At 39.3% G+C, this 22,152-nt stretch overlaps 2 protein-coding genes across 2 annotated transcripts in view; one reads left to right on the top strand and one right to left on the bottom strand.

The window, feature by feature from the left end:
• The window catches only part of LOC120632980 (titin), a 57,941-nt gene extending 42,336 nt beyond the window's left edge, over positions 1–15,605 (top strand). The window contains exons 3-4 of the mRNA XM_039902989.1: positions 4,397–5,961; positions 6,328–15,605. Of these exons, the coding sequence (XP_039758923.1) occupies positions 4,397–5,961; positions 6,328–15,386 (10,624 nt within the window). The 3' untranslated portion in view covers positions 15,387–15,605. The remainder of the gene's footprint in view (positions 1–4,396; positions 5,962–6,327) is intronic.
• A 1,795-nt stretch (positions 15,606–17,400) lies between these two features.
• On the bottom strand, positions 17,401–22,152 carry LOC120633045 (protein starmaker-like). Its single transcript, XM_039903102.1, has 4 exons — positions 22,038–22,152; positions 21,292–21,379; positions 19,861–19,968; positions 17,401–19,283 (listed from the first exon to the last, which is right to left on the bottom strand). The coding sequence occupies exons 1-4, from the start codon at positions 22,124–22,126 to the stop codon at positions 17,409–17,411; spliced, it is 2,160 nt and encodes a 719-aa protein (XP_039759036.1). The 5' UTR covers positions 22,127–22,152; the 3' UTR covers positions 17,401–17,408.

Below are 22,152 nucleotides of genomic sequence, written 5' to 3'. Positions count from 1 at the left end.
CACCAAAGAAGGAGTTGACATTTCAAAAGAGCTTGTACCTAGTAGTAGTAGTGCTTTTTAGGGCAGTACTCGTCCGGGGAAGTACTATCGTCATGCTTATTTCTGCCGCTAAGCAGCGTTGTTGCAACGTGTTGGGTTTGAAGGGCGCTGCCGCTAGATGCCGTTGTAATTACAGGAACATGAGGCATAACACATGTTGCAAGACGTGCTCCTGAAGTGTTGATCTGTTTATAGCCACGATTAACATAAAAAAAGCCTACTTTAAATAAATGAATTTGTAATTTATACGTAAAGTTTACCCCACTGGACATAGGCTAACGAGGTAGTTGGCAATGATCACTCAGGGTAATAATTGTAATGGAGCTACATTGCAAGTTGAAGAAGCGTTCCGGAGCGGCACGGAACCTACCAGTTATGAGGATTGCGTGTCTTGAGTCATCGCTATATTCGGCCTCCCGAAGCCGAACGACCGCCCACTGATTTACTAAAGCTTCTTTGTTCTGCAGAAGAGCATCCGTTAATTTATCCTTTCGCTCGCAATTATAATTTAGAGGGGTTTGTTAACCGGTCAAATACAAATGTTATGTGGGAAGCGAGTTATAGAAAGTCGAAGTCGTATAAGTTAGGTATATCTACCTATCCAATAAGCCTGTTTATGTATAACAGTAATTCGATTAAAGTTATGTAATAAAATATATACATACATACCTAAAGATGATCTCAACCGGTATCAATATATATATAAGTACATAAAATTGAAGTTTTGAAACAGCTGCCGGCATAGGTACTAAGCGTTTATGATTATTTGAAATTTGACAGATGTCATTTTCCCCAATTTAGCTAACTATCTTTGTATTTGTTCAGATTATTATTCAGCAATAACCAATAAAGTCAGCTAAGCTAAGCCGATTTTATTGATTATTTACAGCGCGTGGTATATTTACCTATACTTTACACTTAGTTTTCGAGGTTGAGGTTGTTGTTTGAGAGATAATGCGCGGAAAGTAAAACATTTTTAATAATATAACATTATAAGCGTTTTCGAAAAGCAACCACAAAAGGGTTTTTAGCATAGGAAAAGACTAAGCAAAGAAATATCGATTGGAAAGTTGTACTTACCAAAGTTTAAACGAGAAAGCAATCGCCGATAACTTTCGCGGCAGTGGTACCTATAATAAAAACAGTATACATCATCATCATCATCATATCAACCCATTACTGGTCGGCTATAGGTTACCAGGTCTCGTCCCACAGTGAGAAGGGTTTATGGCAGTAGTCTACCACTATGGCCCAGCGCGGATTGGTGGATTATACATACAACAATTAAAAACTTCATAGCTTAATTGCTCTAGCTTCATAGCTTCATATAAATTTACTGTGAGATGGTAATAACACTAAAATAAAAATTACCCGGCTAAGTTTGTTGTGGGCTCTTCTTAGACCAGGGCGCGTTTGGAACCCTCGTAGCTTTAGATTTAAGTTGGCGAACAAAGTTATCACCATCCTTTTACAATTATGTAAACACATATGTATGAACGCTTCATAAGTGCCTGTAATAGGCCTACATAAATAAAGAAATTTTGAATTTGAATTTGAGCAAGCGAAGAAGTCAATTCACCATGGTGCGGAACTCTTCGTGAGCAAGTCCTAGTCACACTTAGCCGGTTTTAACCATTTTGATAACGGACCCTAAAAAGTAAAATCGCTAGAATGAAAAGAAAATAAGAAATGAGACAGGGCGAAGAATGCCTACTGTTTATTAAATGCCTTTCGTATCTAAGCGACAGCTTTCATTAAAAATTTGTAGGATTTCTAAGATATATCCATAACTTGCATAAGGGTAGTTCCTACTCGAAATATGTAGTTGTAGCATACCATTATTGCAGCAAAAAAACTATTTTTAATTTTGAAATATTGTTTCGTGCCATAGATTATAGAACCAAGAACTATTTAAAGATTTCAATCAAGCCCACTTCTCGGAATGTGACGTCATGGTACAAAATTGGATTCCAATTATTTTTAAGTGGTCCATTTAATAATCATTTTTAAAGAGTCTTGATGGATAATCCTATCTAGGTTCTAAGAGAACAAGTAGGAATAAAAAGTTTGTCCGAAGATGGCTCGTTCTACAGATATACCAAATGTTAACTTCCCTAGCAATGCAAGCAATACCAATATCAATTTATTAGTGTGTTTAATTCTTACATAATAATACGATACAGCCTTACAAAGTTGCCTGTCTCAAGTATTGTACAAGATATACTTATCATTTTACTAACATCTTAGGATGGCTGGAAGAGATCTCTTTTAGAGATAAACTTTACAATATAAAAAAGGTACAATAAAACAAAGGTACTTACCTCATATATTATTAGTGTTTGTTATTAAAGTTTATGGTACAAATAATGTAAGAGCGAGCTCGAAACTGCGTGGGATCGTATGGATCAGCAGCATCAGCACCGCTACGTAGTTGAGATATCCTATAGATCCGTACGACGCGCTTTGCATCCTGGTTTTAGCTAGCACCAAAAACATCTGAATGCAGATTCCTTTTACCTCAAATTCAACTCAAATTCAAATTCAAGTTTCTTGGCAAATCACTTACCTGAGTGCCTAGTGTGAATTTTCTCCGTTTACCTATTCGATCGCGTAAAAGTTAACAACGATTTGTATAGAAACAAAACAACGCCATCTAGTGACTAAACTGTTCCCCAGTATTATAAACGTATGTATAAAATCTCATAACTTAAGGTGTTATAAAGTAAAGAGCTATTCTATAAATTAATAAAAAATACCTTTCTCTATTTAGAGAGGTCGCCTGTGACCTGCAGTGGTAAATGAACAGACCGGAAATGATGATGAAAATACATTTTTAAGATTCGGTAAATACACGACAAGCCATTTACTGTAAATCAAAGGAATTTTTTTTTATAATGAATTTTCATGTTATGCTATCCACAGCGATTTAAATACAAAGGCTTCGCGGGACACGGCAGTACATAAAGCATTACGCGTCGGATCGGTTGTCGCGAACGATTTCTCATGTAACTGAAATATTGTTACTTCGATTTAATCCGTTGCCTCAAGCTGCTCTATGCCAATACTCCTGCCTCCATTTTCCTCGTGTAAAATGTATAGGTTTTGTACAACAGAATTAGAAGTAAAATCAAGAGTTACGCATTTATACGTATGGTGAAATAATTAGTGTTATTCGATTGGCGCGTAACTACATCGAAATGTAGCCTGTGGTGATATCAAATAGTAAACTGCGTCGGTTGTTTCAATATGCAGAAAAATATTTAAAGCAATTTAATTAGCAATTCAGATTCTCGATCTCCCATTTTTTAATCTCTATCTATCACTTAATCAGTGTTATTGTGTAATTATACATGAATGGATGTTTCATACAAATACCTACTAGCTAAACTGTCCTATCCAAGCAAATTAATCATTAGTTGACTGACCACTGATCGTCTTACTTATAGATCAAAATGGATAAGCATTTGTGTAAACTTAAAACATACGATTAAATAAATTAAATTACTGTACACATTAAGCGCTCTATTTTCTTATAGCAGTGAACTACTTTGCTTAGGTACGCAAAAGGGCAGGTTAAAACGTTATAGGTACTATTAATTTACATTTTTCCTAAAACTTAAACAATTTATAACTTTGTAGCTGAAGAAAAATCTAATATTAAACATATAAATATTTAACACCGTGACTATAATTGTCGAAAATCTATCCGGTCTGCAGTAGGTACCTTACTCTTATTATTTATCTAATTCATTAACAAAATGTATAGCTTACGTAGACTTGCTACTGTAAATTACTGCATTTAGGAATTATAAGCAACTGATCAAATTAAGTAGCTATTCGAATATTTTTTCTGCTCAAGGAAACGACCGCAATTGATTGAATTGATACCGCCGCAGCACCTCGCCGTTGACACTTTATATGGCATGCTTCTTTAACACAACACGATTTTTTTTTTACCAACGAATAGTACGTGTTGGGCCACCGTAGGATAAAAGTAAATCATAAATAAATCTTCAAGTAAGGAGAATATGCATATTCATAGAAAACTGACTACTTACGATAGTGATCAGGTGATAGAGTGAATAGCATCTGGCGCGATGGGTGCGTGCGATGGCCGAACCGCTCACGCTGCCGCCTCTGCCGCCACCACGACGTTTTCCTCTTTACTTGCATCCTTATCTTGTCAAAAGGTATGAAGAAGTAGGAGGCTTATACAAACCAGATTCCACTTAATTTATCACAGTTACCCTAAAACTTCCGTATTCCTAGAAGTGGACACAATAGTTTTGTTTAATATTTGACTCGTTTCATTATTTTATATATATCTATTAATTAGAAAAATTTATATTATTTACAGGCGTCACCGTTGCCTACACAACGATGTCCCGGAGCCATTGTTCGATGTGGAGCACACGAGCGTGGTCTCCGCTTACAAGCAGGATTACGACGAAAAACATATCAGTCGCACTACGGCCGTCCATCACGAAGACCACTTGCGGCTTGAAGGTGATTTCCAGGAACCGGAACGTCCTCGCTGGCAGCCCGCCGAGCGACCTAAACCTACAAAACCTGAAGATAACCTTAAACCTGAAGGCGAATTTGAAAGGAGACGTCCAGAAGAATGGCGGCCTGGTGAAAGGGCTCCGGTAAAGAAACCAGAGGATAATCTGAAACCTGAAGGTGACTTTGAAGATAGGCGGCCTGAAGTTTGGCGACCTGGAGACAGAGCCCCTGTACGCCGACCAGAGGATAACTTAAGGCCCGAAGGAGAGTTTTCAACTCCTGATAAAGAACCGTGGAGACCTGCTGAGCGACCTAAGCAAAAGAAACCAGAAGATAATCTGAAACCTGAAGGCGAATTTTCTACTCCTGAAAAGGAAACCTGGCGTCCAGCTGAACGCCAGAAGCCAAAAAAACCAGAAGACAATTTACGCCCAGAAGGGGAATTTGAGAGACGCAAGCCTGAAGAGTGGCGCCCCGGAGATAGAGCACCTGTACGTCGACCAGAAGATAACTTGAAACCTGAAGGTGATTTTGAAGATCGAAAATCCGAAGACTGGAGACCTGGGGATCGAGCTCCAATTCGACGTCCTGAAGATAATCTTAGACCAGAAGGCAAGTTTACTTCTCCAGAAAAAGAGCCTTGGCAACCAGCTGAACGTCCGAAACCTAAAAAACCCGAAGATAATTTGCGTCCCGAGGGAGAGTTTGAAAGACGTAAACCTGAGGAATGGCGCCCTGGTGATAGAGCTCCAGTACGTAAACCGGAGGACAATTTGAAACCTGAGGGTGATTTTGAGAATAGGCGGACTGAAGTTTGGCGACCTGGAGACAGAGCTCCTGTACGCCGACCAGAGGATAACTTAAGGCCCGAAGGAGAGTTTTCAACGCCTGATAAAGAACCGTGGAGACCTGCTGAGCGACCCAAGCAAAAGAAACCAGAAGATAATCTTAAGCCTGAAGGTGACTTTGAAAAGAGGAAACCTGAAGAATGGCAACCTGGTGATAGGGCACCGGTGAAACGGCCTGAAGACAATTTAAAGCCAGAAGGAGATTTTACGACGCCAAAGAAAGAGGAATGGAAACCAGCAGAACGGCCAAAGCAAAAGAAACCAGAAGACAATTTAAAGCCCGAGGGTGAATTTGATAGGCAGACACCTGAAAAATGGCGACCAGGTGAAAGAGAGCCTATGAGACGTCCTGAAGATAATTTGAAACCCGAAGGAGAATTCACCACTCCTAAAAAGGAGGAATGGAAACCAGCAGAAAGACCTCAACAAAAGAAACCTTTAGATAATTTGAAACCTGAAGGAGAATTTACAACTACAAGAACAATAACTGAAGACTACAGGGTTGTCACCGGTGAAAGAGCTGACATTATACGTCGTACTGATAATATTATAACTGAAGGAGAATTCACAGGTATGTTTTGTTAAAAATGTTATTATTGCCCTTAATTTTCTCTCAAGGAGGTTCATTTTATAACACTAAACAGTTGTTGCCCGGGACTTACTGACCCCCGAACTACTTCTATGCAAAGAACATCATCTCGCTCTGTGAAAAACTAAAAACAAATCTATCCCACGGCAACCATAACCATCTTTCTGGAAAAAGTAGCTTTCCAGACTATCTCTGTGCTTAATTTTATCTAGTTCAGCCGTTCTGGCATGATTGGGTAATAAACATTCCTTATTGGTTTTAGATATAGAATAATTATTATTTATTATGTATAAGATTGATCGGTCGTAGCCAATATACATTTCATAATGGAGTTTCTGATTTTTGCAGATACAACAACTTCTCGCTCTGAGTTCACTGGGAAACCTGTTGAGAGACCAAAACCAGTTCGACGCAATACGTGGACAAAGATCGAGGGCGATATGACAACAGAAACTACATCAATGTCAGAATTTGTTGATTATACTGATACTGTAGAACGAACAACATTGGTTTCAAGGAAAACTGATAACTTAATTCGTGAGGGGGAAATAGACTTTGTAACGTCTAATCAAAAAGACTTTACCGAAAAAATTATGACAGTCGAACGTCCGCAGAGGCGTCGAACTTGGACAAAGGAAGATTTTGAAAAATTCTATTCAACTGAAGATGTTGAGTCACTTACTACTACACAAGAAGAATATCAGACTTATGAGGAAAGAAGACCGAGACGTCCTGAAATTAAAAAACCAAAAGATAATCTTAAACCAGAAGGTGACTTTGAAACTCCAAAACAGGAAGAATGGCGTCCAGCAGAACGCCCAGTACAGAAAAAACCTAAAGATAACTTGCGACCTGAAGGTGACTTTGAAAAAAGACAACCAGAAGAATGGCAACCAGCAGAGCGTCAAAAACAAAAGAAACCCGAAGACAATCTCAAGCCAGAAGGTGACTTTGAAACTCCTGAAAAAGAAAGATGGCGGCCTGCTGAGCGACCTGAGCAAAAGAAACCTAAAGATAACTTGCGACCTGAAGGTGACTTTGAACAAAGGCAACCAGATGAATGGAAACCAGCAGAGCGTCCTAAACAAAAGAAACCCGAAGACAATCTCAAGCCAGAAGGTGACTTTGAAACTCCTGAAAAAGAAAGATGGCGGCCTGCTGAGCGTCCTGAGCAAAAGAAACCTAAAGATAACTTGCGACCTGAAGGTGACTTTGAGCAAAGACATCCAGATGAATGGCAACCAGCAGAACGTCCTCAACAAAAGATACCCAAAGACAATCTCAAGCCAGAAGGTGACTTTGAAACCCCTGAAAAAGAAAGATGGCGACCTGCTGAGAGACCTGAGCAAAAGAAACCTAAAGATAACTTGCGACCTGAAGGTGACTTTGAGCAAAGGCATCCAGATGAATGGAAACCAGCTGAGCGTCCTAAACAAAAGAAACCCGAAGACAATCTCAAGCCAGAAGGTGACTTTGAAACTCCTGAAAAAGAAAGATGGCGGCCTGCTGAGCGACCTGAGCAAAAGAAACCTAAAGATAACTTGCGACCTGAAGGTGACTTTGAACAAAGGCAACCAGATGAATGGAAACCAGCAGAGCGTCCTCAACAAAAGATACCCAAAGACAATCTCAAGCCAGAAGGTGACTTTGAAACCCCTGAAAAAGAAAGATGGCGACCTGCTGAGAGACCTGAGCAAAAGAAACCTAAAGATAACTTGCGACCTGAAGGTGACTTTGAGCAAAGGCATCCAGATGAATGGAAACCAGCTGAGCGTCCTAAACAAAAGAAACCCGAAGACAATCTCAAGCCAGAAGGTGACTTTGAAACTCCTGAAAAAGAAAGATGGCGGCCTGCTGAGCGACCTGAGCAAAAGAAACCTAAAGATAACTTGCGACCTGAAGGTGACTTTGAACAAAGGCAACAAGATGAATGGAAACCAGCAGAGCGTCCTAAACAAAAGAAACCCGAAGACAATCTCAAGCCAGAAGGTGACTTTGAAACTCCTGAAAAAGAAAGATGGCGGCCTGCTGAGCGACCTGAGCAAAAGAAACCTAAAGATAACTTGCGACCTGAAGGTGACTTTGAGCAAAGACATCCAGATGAATGGCAACCAGCAGAACGTCCTCAACAAAAGATACCCAAAGACAATCTCAAGCCAGAAGGTGACTTTGAAACCCCTCAAAAAGAAAGATGGCGACCTGCTGAGAGACCTGAGCAAATAAGACCTAGAGATAATCTTAAACCAGAAGGTAACTTTGAAACTCCTGACAAACAGAAGTGGCGACCTGCAGAGCGACCTAAAGCAACAAAACCGGAAGATAATTTAAGACCTGAAGGTGACTTTGAAAAGAAAAAAACTGATGAATGGCAACCAACAGAACGTCCTAAGCAAAAGAAGCCAGAAGACAATCTTAAGCCAGAAGGAGACTTTGAAACCCCTGACAAAGTAAAATGGCAACCTGCAGAGCGACCTGAGCAAAAGAAACCTAAAGATAATCTTAAGCCAGAGGGTGACTTTGAAACCCCAGAAATAGAAACCTGGCGACCGGCAGAGCGACCTGAACAAAAGAGACCGAAAGACAATCTAAGGCCAGAAGGTGACTTTGAACATCGAAAACCTGATGAATGGAAACCAGCAGAACGTCCAAAACAAAAGAAACCAGAAGACAATCTCAAACCGGAAGGAGACTTTGAAACCCCTGACAAAGTAAAATGGCAACCTGCAGAGCGACCTGAGCAAAGGAAACCTAAAGATAATCTTAGGCCAGAAGGTGACTTTGAACATCGAAAACCTGATGAATGGAAACCAGCAGAACGTCCAAAACAAAAGAAACCCGAAGACAATCTCAAACCGGAAGGTGAATTTGATTCACCTGAAAAAGAAATATGGCGTCCTGCTGAGCGACCTGAGCAAATAAGACCTAAAGATAATCTTAAACCAGAAGGTGAATTTGAAACCCCTGAAAAAGAGCGTTGGCGACCGGCAGAACGACCTACAGCTAAAAAACCAGAAGATAACTTGCGACCCGAAGGTGACTTTGAACATCGGAAACCTGATGAGTGGAAACCAGCGGAACGTCCCAAACAAAAGAAACCTCAAGACAATCTCAGACCGGAAGGTAAATTTGAATCACCTGAAAAAGAAAAATGGCGTCCTGCTGAGCGACCTGAGCAAATAAGACCTAAAGATAATCTTAAGCCAGAAGGTGACTTTGAAACTCCTGATAAAGTACGATGGAAGCCTGCTGAGCGCCCTGAGCAAAGGAAACCTAAAGACAATCTCAAGCCAGAAGGTGACTTTGAAACTCCTGAAAAAGAAAGATGGCAACCTGCAGATCGACCAAAAGCGTCAAAACCGGAAGATAATTTGCGACCGGAAGGTGATTTCGAATATCAAAAACCTGAAGAATGGAAACCAGCAGAACGTCCTAAACAAAAGAAACCGAAAGACAATCTTAAGCCGGAAGGTGAATTTGAATCCCCTGAAAAAGAAAGATGGCAACCTGCTGAGAGACCCGAGCAAATAAAACCTAAAGATAATCTTAAGCCAGAAGGTGATTTTGATACTCCTGATAAAGTAAAATGGCGACCTGCCGAACGACCAGAGCAACAGAAACCCAAAGATAATCTAAAGCCAGAGGGTGACTTTGAAACCCCAGAAAAAGAAAAATGGCGGCCTGCTGAGCGACCTGAACAAAAGAGACCTAAAGACAATCTCAAGCCAGAGGGTGAATTTGAGACTCCTGAGAAAGAAAGATGGCGACCTGCAGATCGACCTAAAGCAACAAAACCAGAAGATAACTTGCGACCCGAAGGTGACTTTGAACATAGAAAGCCTGACGAATGGAAACCAGCAGAACGTCCCAAACAAAAGAAACCGGAAGATAATCTCAAGCCCGAAGGTGACTTTGAATCCCCTGAAAAAGAACGATGGAGGCCTGCCGAGAGACCTGAACAAATAAGACCTAAAGATAATCTTAAGCCTGAAGGTGAATTTGAAACTCCCGATAAAGAAAGATGGCGTCCTGCTGAGCGGCCTAAACAAAAGAAACCACAAGATAATTTACGACCTGAAGGTGACTTTGAGCATCGAAAACCTGATGAATGGAAACCAGCAGAGCGTCCCAAGCAAAAGAAACCGGAAGACAATCTAAAGCCTGAAGGTGAATTTGAATCCCCTGAAAAAGAAAGATGGAGACCTGCTGAGAGACCTGAGCAAATAAGACCCAAAGATAATCTTAAGCCTGAAGGTGTATTTGAAACGCCCGATAAAGAAAGATGGCGACCTGCTGAGCGGCCTAAACAAAAGAGACCACAAGATAATTTACGACCGGAAGGTGACTTTGAGCAACGACAACCTGATGAATGGCAACCAGCAGAACGTCCAAAACAAAAGAAACCTGAAGACAATCTTAAGCCAGAAGGTGAATTTGAGTCGCCTAAAAAAGAAAGATGGAGGCCTGCTGAGAGACCTGAGCAAGTAAGACCTATAGACAATCTTAAACCAGAAGGTGAATTCGAAACTCCTGATAAACAAAGATGGCAACCTGCTGAGCGCCCTAAACAAAAGAAACCACAAGATAACCTGCATCCAGAAGGCGATTTCGAGCAACGACACCCTGGTGAATGGCAACCAGCCGAACGTCCCAAGCAAAAGAAACCCGAAGACAACCTGAAGCCAGAAGGTGAATTTGAAACCCCAGAAAAAAGTAAGTGGAGGCCAGCAGAGCGACCAATAGTGAAAAAACCACATGATAATTTACGACCCGAAGGGGAGTTTGAACAACGAAAACCCGATGAATGGCAACCAGCAGAACGTCCCAAACAAAAGAAACCTGAAGACAATCTTAAGCCAGAAGGTGAATTCGAGAATAAACCAAAGTCTGAAGAATGGCGGCCTGCAGATCGTCAGACACCCAAAAAACCTAAGGATAATTTGAAACCAGAAGGTCAATTTGAAACACCTGAAAAAGAGCGGTGGCGACCAGCTGAAAAAGCAGATATAAGAAAACCACAGGATAACCTGAAGCCTGAAGGTGAATTCGAAAAGCCCAAGCAAGACGATTGGCGGCCTGCTGAACGTCAGACACCGAAAAAGCCTAAAGATAATCTCAAACCAGAAGGCCAGTTTGAAACTCCTAAACAAGATAAATGGCGCCCTGCTGAAAAGCCTGAAGTTCGAAAACCAAAAGATAATTTAAAGCCTGAGGGAGAATTCGAGAAACCTAAACAGGAAGATTGGAAACCAGCTGAAAGACAGACGCCAAAGAAGCCACAAGACAATTTGAAGCCAGAGGGTAGTATTGATACTCCTAAGCGTGACGACTGGCGTCCAGCGGAAAAGGTTGAAGTTAAGAAACCTAAAGATAATCTCAAACCGGAAGGTGAATTTGTTCGTCCTGAAAAACCGAGATCCTCTCCTTTAGGAGAAAGACCTGTACAGAAAATACCTCAAGACAATCTCAAACCAGAAGGTGAGATGAATGTTGTTCGACGTACCGATTACACAGCAACTCGGGGTGATCGTGCCGAAGTTGTTAAACATGAAGATCACTTGAAAATGGAAGGTGTTATCAACGTTCAACGTTCGAGAGATGACTTCAAAAGAATAGAGAAAACAGAGCGGATAGTTATACAAAAGCATGAAGATAATTTGAAAACAGAGGGAGAATTTATTGATCTGCGAACTCGAAATGATTATAGTGCTACAAAAGGAGAGAGGGCGCCGGTAGTCAAACCACAAGATACTCTTAAACCGGATGGTAAATTCTATAAGCCTGAAGTTGTACCATCTCAACCAGCAGAAAAAAGAAAGCCTTTCAAACATGTTGACAACATTACAATTGACCGAGAAGTAGATCTGCGTCACAGGCAAAAAATAGAAAGACTTGATATAATTCGAAGAGAAGACAACCTGAAGATAGAAGGTGAATTTATAGATATGAAACAGAGAAATGATTATAGCGTTGTGACCGGCGATAGAATGGCTATAGTCAAGCACGAAGACAATCTTAAAATGGAAGGGAAAATGGATACTGTTCGCACTTCTGATACTTATCGCGTTGTCAAAGGACAAAGAGTAAAACTTACTCGAAGGGAGGATAATCTTAAGATTGAGGGTGTATTTGAAGACCATACACGTAGAGATGACTACAAACAAATAAAAGGTGTGAAAACAGCAATCAATTACTACCCAGGCGGTAAGTATCCAAAAGAACAGGGGGATAAATTACCTGGAGAGCTTAAGGGCGACACACCAAAAAGTTATCATGATAGACATCCAAAAGAACCAATTTCTAAGCAGACGTCGTACACAATAAAGGAGGTTACAGAAACAGATAATACAATTAAAAGTACACAAGACGATACTACAAAGTATATAGTTCACCGCACATCAAAATTGGCAAGACCAAATAATGGACCTGAAAACGACCAACGTTTGTCCGATTCTAGTATACCACATAGAAGTCCTACTGATGAAGTCGATGAAACTGGTAGACCAAGATGGGTAAAGCCTCAAGACAATTTACATACAAGTGGTGAAATGCAAAGCCGACTAAAATCTCAATGGCAACCAGGGGATACACCGGAACAAATCCGTCCTAAAGATAATTTAAAGCCGGAAGGCGAATTTGATCGTCCAAAGCGGCCACACTGGCAACCAGGGGATACGCCGGAGCAAGTTCGGCCTAAAGATAACCTTAAACCGGAAGGTGAATTCGATCGCCCTAAGCGACCACAGTGGCAACCAGGGGATACGCCAGAGCAAATTCGGTCTAAAGATAATTTAAGACCGGAAGGTGATTTCGATCGCCCTATGAGATCACAATGGAAGCCAGCGGAAACACCGGAGCAAATCCGTCCTAAAGATAATCTAAGGCCAGAAGGAGATTTCGACCAACCTAAACGATCTCAATGGCAACCCAGCGACACACCCGAGCAAATTCGTCCTAAAGATAATCTTAAACCAGAAGGCGGCTTCTATCGGCCTAAGCAACCAAAATGGCAACCAGGAGAAACACCAGACCAAATCCGTCCTAAAGATAATTTAAGACCGGAAGGTGATTTCGATCAAACTAAGCGTCCTCAATGGCAACCGGGAGATACGCCAGAGCAAATACGTCCAAAGGATAACCTTAGACCAGAGGGCGACTTTCATCGACCTAAGCAACCACAATGGAAGCCGGGCGATACACCAGAGCAAGTTCGGCCTAAAGACAACCTTAGGCCAGAAGGGGACTTTGATTACTCACAGCAGTCGCAATGGCAACCAAGCGAGCGTCCAAGTCCTATTCGACCTAAAGACAACCTGTATACTAAGGGTGACATTAAAGGGTATCCAGGTGCCGGTAAACCAGATGCTTATCACCCTAAAGACGGTCCAAGGTCTGATTATGAGACTGATCGTTACTCTCCTCGTCATGTTAGTACTGGAGATAAAAGAAAACCTCATCAATCAAAGGAAGATATAACGGATGTCTCAGGTTCAAGATACGGATCAAAAGTTACTACTAGAGATGAACGCACAGGCATGGTAAAAACTCAAACAGGTCATGATATTAAATCACATATTACTAAATCTACTTCTGACGAACATCACGAAAGCAGGTTGCAGAAATCTTATGTACATACAACTCAACACACTGACACACAAAGTAAGGCATCGAAAGATTTTCAATCTGAAACCCATATCCAACAGTCTAGCTCTAGTCACTCTGCAAACGAATTGCAGAATAACGTTAACACCACTTCAAGCAAAAAGATTAACCGTTCTTCTCAAGACGTAACTGACCGTGCTATATCAGATCGTTCAACATCTCGGCATTCTACGGAAAGAAATGTTCAAAATAAAGTTAATGACACAAAAAATGTCAAGAATATTTCATCATCTACACATAAAACTGTTAAACAAATAACCGAGAAGAAACTGATCGCTGGAAAATGGGTAAATGTAACACGAAATGTCGAAGTTACTACAATTAGCGCTGGTGATTCAAAAAGTCCTTCGGTAAAATATGATCAGGAAAATCGTAATGGAGTCTATTATAAGCAACCTGGAAATGCAACAGAAAACATCATGTCAGATCATGCAATTAGTACTAGCAATAATATTATAAACAAACGCAATACTTCAGATAGTCACTTTGAGCGAAATGACTGTAATACTACTTACATAGTGAATGAGAAACACGATGAAAATAATAGAGATCGGTTAACCCAACAGTCTGTTAGCAGGAGGGGAACACCTCAAAGAAATTTGGGGCCGGAACAGCATTCATCTACTTCAGAAAATCAAACCCAACGACTCAGCCACACATCTGATGTTAATTCTCAAGAAAATGTACGTAGTACAATGCAATCGAGCCGTAGCGAACATGTTACATCTCTATCAAATCAACAAATTATAAATGATAGACAAACACACAAACATGTGAGTGGTGAACATACTAAAAATAGGCAGTTAACCGAAACTTCACCGGGGCATCATGTAATTTCAGAGCAGGATTTGAATTCACAGCAGCGTCAAACTGATAACCACATTCAACGTACAATGGGTTCATCGTCTAATGTATCATCATCGAGCCATTTGGAGCAGAATATTTCAAAAACATCATCGGTTAATCAATCGCACACTGTTAATAGAAATCAATTGAGTGACAGTGTTACGAAAACAAGCATTGAATTTCAGAGAGCCATGCACGGTGGCGGCGATAATCCAATTGCATCAACCACATCGCGTACTGGTCACCATAAGCGAACTTCTGATTTAGTATCCGATTCGTCAAGCACAAATGCCGTTCTTCATCGCAAGGGTGTCACATCGATGACAGAGGCTCAACATTCAACAAGTTCGACTGCTGCTGCGCAACGTAAAGCCATAACTAATTTGAATGAACGTGGTGAATATATAAGCAATTCAACACAAAGTGCTGATAGAAAAAGTATAAGCTCTATGCATCGTTCTACTCGAGATAATGTGGCTGTAATATCACAACATACTGAAAATATTGATACAAGACGTCAGGAAAAAAGAGATGGTCAGTCTACAATGGTTGTAGAACGGCAACCCCGTGTGGTTCTAAGAGATAATCTTCGAGTTGGGGGTGACTTTTATGGTAACTCTGAAGCTCGCTCTTATGGTAACTTCTCCAGATCGAACCAAGTGGACCGATCTGAACGGAATGAGCGTGTAGAAAGAGTAGAACGTCACGCTCGTCATGGCAACACTTCGCAATTCGTCTTAGGAGAAGGTGGAACAAGTTACAAGCGAGAATTTACAACCCACGTTCATGGGAAATGTCCGGCTACGCTGATCGAATCACCCCGCACGCCATTCAAACACACTCGTGATTCCCGCGAGCACAAATTCTACACATCGAAAATAACTCAGCAAACATCTCAATAAGATTAAGTTAATTTTATCTAACGTGAAGCAATATCATTCATTCCCTATTTACTGGAGCTTTGAACTTTGTTTCTTAAATAACAATTTTATTTTATAACCATTTTTTTTTTTAATGTAACTTGCTAACATAGCTAGTTTTGCGTTTCGCATTATTGTAATGTGCCTTTTTAATATTCTTCTAATAAATATTATAAACGCATAATAATAAATTATATTATATTGACTATTTTATATAACAATGACAATTAAATTGTATTTTTAGTTCGTCAAACATTGCCATGTAATAAACTTTTATAAAATTAATGAGTGTTTTTTATTTAATTAGGCAATTTTTAACTTAAATCAGTTATTAGTTACTCAACAAGATTAGTCCTACCAAAATAAACATCGTTTATTTAATTATATAGCTGGTTTACTTTGGTGAAATTGCACTGATTAGCCCTTGACTAATCTCAGCTAGTAAGTGATGATGCAGTTTAAGACGTTAACGGGCTAACCTGGTAGGAGATATGGCCGTTATATTAAACACTAATCGGTTTCTACGCGACATAGTACCGAACGCTAAAGCGCTTAGTGGCGCGACTTTGTCGATAGGGTGGTAGTAAACCATGCCTGATTTATAAATTATAAATTCCCAAATTATGCCCGAGGATCGAATCCGGAACCTCCAACTTAAAACTCGCTGTGGTAACTAACTCACTATCGCGCCAGGGAGATAGTCAAAATTGATTTAATAATACTTACTATCTAATAGGTTTTTTTTTTTTTTTTAATATTTAGACAAGTGCTTGACTGCAATCACACCTGATGGTAAATGATGCTACAGCCCTAAGATGAAGCGCGCTTGCCTAGAAGATGCCTATTCACTCTTGATTTGAAGGTACCCAGATTATAGGTATCAGGGAAGACGGAAGATGCGAGGGCATTCCAGGCCTTTGCGGTGCGGATCAGAAAGGAAGAAGCAAAACGCTTCGTATTTTATTCGTATTTTCAAACTCGGAATTGAGCAACTATTTTATTTCAAATTGTAAAAATATTGTGTAAATCTTTACGAATAGGCAAAAAGCCGTATCAAAAACAACTATACCCGGTGTAACGTCTAAACGATACGTCCAATTTGTATAATTTAAAGAGGAATTTGCAGGTACATAATCAATTTCAACTATAAAACTATTTATTTGGATAAGGATCTGATAGGGACGTCACCATCTTAAGATTGTACCCGTGTTTTGATTGACAAATTTTAACAAAAATCGGTTATTGCGTCGTTAACAGTTAGACATTTAGCCTCGCGGACTTATTTTAGGTTATAATGATTACTTTAAACATGATCATCCATCCAAACATACATACACCCACACATCCATACTCACAAACTGTCGAATTTATAATATAAGTAGGATGGTACGCATGCATTCGATCGATTCGATCGTTTCGATTCGTCGAAGTAAAATTGATAAAAGTTTTCATCTCATTTCCCGGGAGAAGCTTATTGTTCATCGGGATAAAAAGTAGCCTATATGTTGACCCGGAGTATCTACCACTATAAAAAATTTAAAAGTAGGCCGTTTCCCACTTGTTGTTGTTGGGTTAACCTTTCCCATTGCGACTATCGAAATTGTAGATAAAAAGTATTAGTAAACTAGCTTTAATTGAAATTGAGCAGTTTTCAGTTAAGAACTCAGTAATAATATACTCCTTGGAAGAAATAGCAAGATAAGAAATAATTGGAATCGCCACTTTTTCAGCTGTCATTCTGCATTATTATCAGTGAGGTTAGAGTAACATTATTTATAAATATCGTGGAACCTTCGGTTAGAACGAATTGAAACTATGTTCCGTGAAACCGATTTTAAAGAAAGATAAGGAAATAAAACAAATGAATTGTAGCAAAATGTATATTTTTATTTATAAAATCTAATTAAATCTATTAGTAATCTCAAATAGTCTTAAAATTCTTATATAAATAATCAATAAGTATTTTAATTAAATGCTTTAATAGGCAATGGTAATATTCAATCTTTACTTTAGGGAATCTTGTTTAGTTTGCCTTATTCTTTTAAACCTATTTACGTCTTCTTCAGAATTCACTGCAACCGGCCCAAAACCATCGTCTTGGTATTTCGAAACATTAATGGAATTGTCAGACACCACGTCGACGTTCATTGGTCCTGCTGTACGACCACTACGGTTCAGGTTAATTTTTTCAGCATTACTATAAGAGCTTTCGAGAGTTCTTTTTCCACGTAATCCACTGTTATACATTAAGTTATCGTCAACTCCTTCTATTCCTGAAAGTATGCTATCAGTATCCGAGCCGAGACTCACTTTATTTTTCTTTTGTGTTTCAGAGAGAATAGCTGGATATAGAACGGAATTTCTGTTACCAAACTGTGAGGATCGGTATTGTGTTTCACCGTTTCCTAAAACGTCCTTGTATGAATTTACTTCCTGATCATTTCTTACCAAATTTGATTCACGATCTAATCCTCCATAATCTTCAAATTCGGTTTTCTCGTCATTTTCACTATTTTCACTTTGAACTTCTGGAGAAAAATGCACATTAGCGTGAGATAAAACTGACAAATCTCTTTTTTTTATTTGATGTTCTTTTTCCGTTCTTTTCACTCTTTTTAAAGGAACCATTTCTAATTCCACATTATTGTCCTCGTAAGTATTTGAAGCAGGGAATGAGTCTTTTAATGATTTTATACTATCCTGTATTGCTGATGAATCTTTTCCGGAAATTGCTCTCTTAACTGTTTCAACATGAGTATTACTTTCTTGTGGCTCATTCAGCCAGTCCTCATTTTCAGAACTCAAGTCCTCTTGATTTAACAAAAACTCGTGAGAGTCTTTACCTTCTATTTGATAATCTTGGATTTTCGAATCATCTATATATGCTTTATCATTTGTTAAGTCTTTATTATTAGTTTCACGTTTATTTTCGTTTTTAAAAATTTCTTCGGCATCGGAATAAATGTTAGCGTCATTTTTTAAGCCCGTATTAGAATTTTCTTTTAGGATAACTGGTTCATCGATTTTCATATTAGAGTTATTTATAATTTCAGATTTACTCCCTGAGCCTTTTGAACCACTTTCATTGTCAGGAGTTTTAGAGCTCAAACTTTCACTATTTTCAGGTTGTTTACTAGTTTCAGGAGTATCAGAAGTCACGGAAGATTCTGTGTTACAGTAAACAGAATAACCTCCTTCTAGTTTGCTAGTATCAGCTTGACTTCCTTCCAAATAGTTGCTTTCATCCACCGCACCAGCTTTTTTAGTAATTTCTCTCTTGTCCATTATTTTCTTTAAAAGTGCCTTTTTGTCATCGGGAAGAGAATTCAGTAATTCTTCTAGGTCCTGTTCCGAAAGTTTTTTAATATTTTTAAAAATAGCATTTTCACTGCTTTCGTTTGTAATATTTATCTCTTCTTTTTCATTAGGCGTGCGAGTGGAATCAGTAATTAGTTTTTCTTCAACATTTTGTGCATGACGTCGGTCTCTGTCGTAATTTAATGGGTTTACACTTTCTTGTTCCCGGTTTTTCAAATGCATATATCGTTTAAGCATCCTAGATTGTGCACCAGCTTCTTCAGCTAAATTATTTTGCCTGTCTGTTTGAGCGGGTTTCATTTCAAACAGCATTTCACCATATTCAGGATTGGTATTAGCGGATCTCCCGTTTAAGGATGAATCACTCTGTGGTCGCTTCATTTGGTTGATATCGGAACGAGAATAGATTTCACTACGAACTTTATTGCCAGCTTCTTCAATTTGTGGGGAATTTCTTGGGCGTTGTTTTTCTGATGAATAGTCTTTTTCATTCTCATTTTTAAAGTCAGTAGTTCCGTGACGTTGTCTCCCTTTTCGGCAGCCCGAATCGTTTGCTGAAAACTATAAATTAATGAAGTTAAAGTACCTAACTTTTTGGCTTTTATCGCGACAATAAACTTTAATGCAAAAAATATCATCATCATCATAACATTAACCCATTACCGGCCCACTACAGAGCACGAGTCTCCTACCACAATGAAGGGGTTAAGGTACGGCCTCCACCACGCTAGCCCCGTGCGGATTGGTGGACTTCACACACCTTTGAGAACATTATGAAGAACTCTCAGCATGCATGATTCCACAAGTTGTTTTCCTTCACCGTTGAAGCAAGTGATATTTTAATTAGGTACTTAAAACGCGTACAACTCAGAGAATATTGAGGTGCTAATGCTTTATTATATCATTATTTATTATTATTACCTAACTTTTTGGGTACTCTTAGGACAATGACGATTTACTTAATAAGATAGGTTCTTAAAATCCAAAAATATTACCCTTTCTACCCTTGATGCAATCAGGCTCTCGATATATACAACTAAATATGACAGTTTATAAAATTACCTTAAGGGTACTTATTGCCTTTATTATAATATTATGTAGGCAGTACAATACTTTAAAGTGTTCTATGGATACTTACTATTTCATATTTATATTTATCTTGACGATCGGGGGCAACTTCAGAGTCAGTTGAGTCAGCTTGTTCATGGGGCTCCCTCAATACTTCCTCGTGTCTCCCACTTTTGTGCTGAGTCAAAAAAGTTAGCGCTGTTTAATAATTGGCATCACGCATTTATCTTTGATCTGGCATGTTGCCAGTATTTACCTAGAATATCTATTCCATAGCCTATCTATTAATTGTGCCTCAAACTATCCTATTGTCCTCTAATGGTAAGAGTCAATGAAGACTAACATGGACGATTGCTAATCTGGCAGTATGACAAGGCAAGGCACGACAGAGGGAATTTATTATTTCTGAATCAGGTCTGGTCTGGTGGGAGGCTTTCGTCTTGGCTAGTTATCACCCTGACGACAGACGTGCCGCTAAGCGATTTAGTTAGTAAGTATTTAGTGTTCCGGTGCGATGTCGCGTAGAAACCTATTAGGAGTATGACTACCATACTTCCTAACAGGTTAGCCAGCTACCATCTTAGACTGCATCATCACTTACCACCAGGTGAGATTGCAGCCAACGGCTAAATTGTAGTTAAATGAAAAATAAATAAAAAATTTGCTTGTTTATTTAACCCGCTCCAAATCAGTTCCAACGTGGCATTATAGTCACCTCAATGATAAATCAATCTTTTCCAGAATCTAACCGGAAACTCTCCGAAGCCAAGTTATACCCATTTTCTCGTCATATCTCGTAGGAATAAGACGACAACAGAGGGTCAACATAATTATCCCGTGGTCATGGTCATGTTAACTTAACTGAGCCAATTAAGGAAATATAAATTATCTCAGATTGAGCAGAGCCAAAAATCCCATCCCGAGATTATTTAAGTCTTCGGCTTTAACTAGAAGTTTGATAGGTATGACTATTTATCTGCTTTTACAACACTGATTTAATTATAGAAAAGGAAAAAAAACAACTGTACTGTATTTGCATCTTAATGTTTAAATGTTTTATTTTATTTATTAGGTGCAACAGACAGCAGTGCACAAATAAAAAAAACAAAATAGACTTTGCTCAAATAAACTCGATTGATCTCGACATTAAGCTCGGTTCCTTTAAGAGAGGGGATGAAAGTGTTTGACGATTTTACACAGTAACTCCCGACAAATTATAACCGATTTAAATAATTATTTTTGTACTATAGAGGTTATAATATGTATTTAATTTTCCCCAAATTTTGTGAAGATCTGATCTATGTTGTTGGAGATAGAGGACAGAACTCCTCAGCGGACAGGAACAAACCCCACATTTAGGCTTAGCGATACTGAATACTTTAATTTTTTTTAGAACTAAAACTAGTAATGAATAAATAGGGCTACACAAATGTGCTAGATTGCTTTAAACTCTCGAAACATTAGGTAGGTATCGAATTATATAAATATCTCGGGTACAAACTTCGTCCATAGTAGATTCTTGGTCTTCGCGAAGGTAGTCCTCAGCAGCCGTGTCGTCATTACCTTCGTATTCCGCTTCCGCTGAATCACTTTAAAATAGAGAAACAATATAGTACATTGTTTATATAGTATATTGTTACAATATAGTATATTGTTTATATAGATAAATAATATATATAAAGCTATCCTGATCCTCTCCTCAGTACTCGCGCAGTAGCCCTGGCAATCGGTTGGGGCGGTTGGTAGATGTCTGGGAAGTATACAAAGGGTTCCCCGGACGTCTACTAAAGCAAACATGGGACATACCGTGATGGTTTTTAGTTTGGGTAAACGATTCACACATAACTTCTGGGCAGGACAGAGGTAGCCATAAAGCTATTCCACCTCGACAAAAAAAAACTTGTTATTTTCCGTCCTTTCAACTAACTTTATGCCACAAATCAAGTTGAATGGTTGCTTAGTTAGAGCGTGAATGAAGGACAAACAAACAAGCACACTTTCAATTTAATAATGTTATGAATACTTTCAGGCGTGCAAAGCCTGCGGCGCAATTTTAGACGGCAAGCATCCTGGGCACTCCATGATGCCTAAGACTATGCTCTAAGACTTCATTTACGCCTCCATCTTCATCCTATTTATGTCCTGTTTTAGGCAACGGGTCTACTTTCACACAGTTAAGGAACCTTAAAACCTGTAATACGGGTTGGCGGACTCGAATATTTCTTTTAGGCGGACGAATTCTCAAACCTGTCGTTTCCTTGCACCAGACAGCCGGGCCTACTCCTGGTCAGCATCAAGCGGGATCCGAGCAACAAAAGTACCAGGAAAATTTGCATTTTTATCCCGTTTCGGTACTTGACAA

This window comes from Pararge aegeria, chromosome 21 (genome assembly GCF_905163445.1).
Source record: "Pararge aegeria chromosome 21, ilParAegt1.1, whole genome shotgun sequence".
NCBI lineage: Eukaryota > Metazoa > Arthropoda > Insecta > Lepidoptera > Nymphalidae > Pararge > Pararge aegeria.
Note: the sequence above shows the minus strand (reverse complement) of the source record. Positions and strands in the feature narration are given on the sequence as shown.

Excerpts from the sequence above, each read along its gene's own strand:
- LOC120633045 (XM_039903102.1), bottom strand. The coding sequence starts at position 22,126 with ATGCAAATTTTCCTGGTACTTTTGTTGCTCGGATCCCGCTTGATGCTG. Across the intron at positions 19,969-21,291 it reads AAGAATCTACTATGGACGAA|CACAAAAGTGGGAGACACGA; the intron begins GTTTGTACCCGA and ends TTTTTGACTCAG. Across the intron at positions 19,284-19,860 it reads ATAAATATAAATATGAAATA|TTTTCAGCAAACGATTCGGG; the intron begins GTAAGTATCCAT and ends ATTAATTTATAG.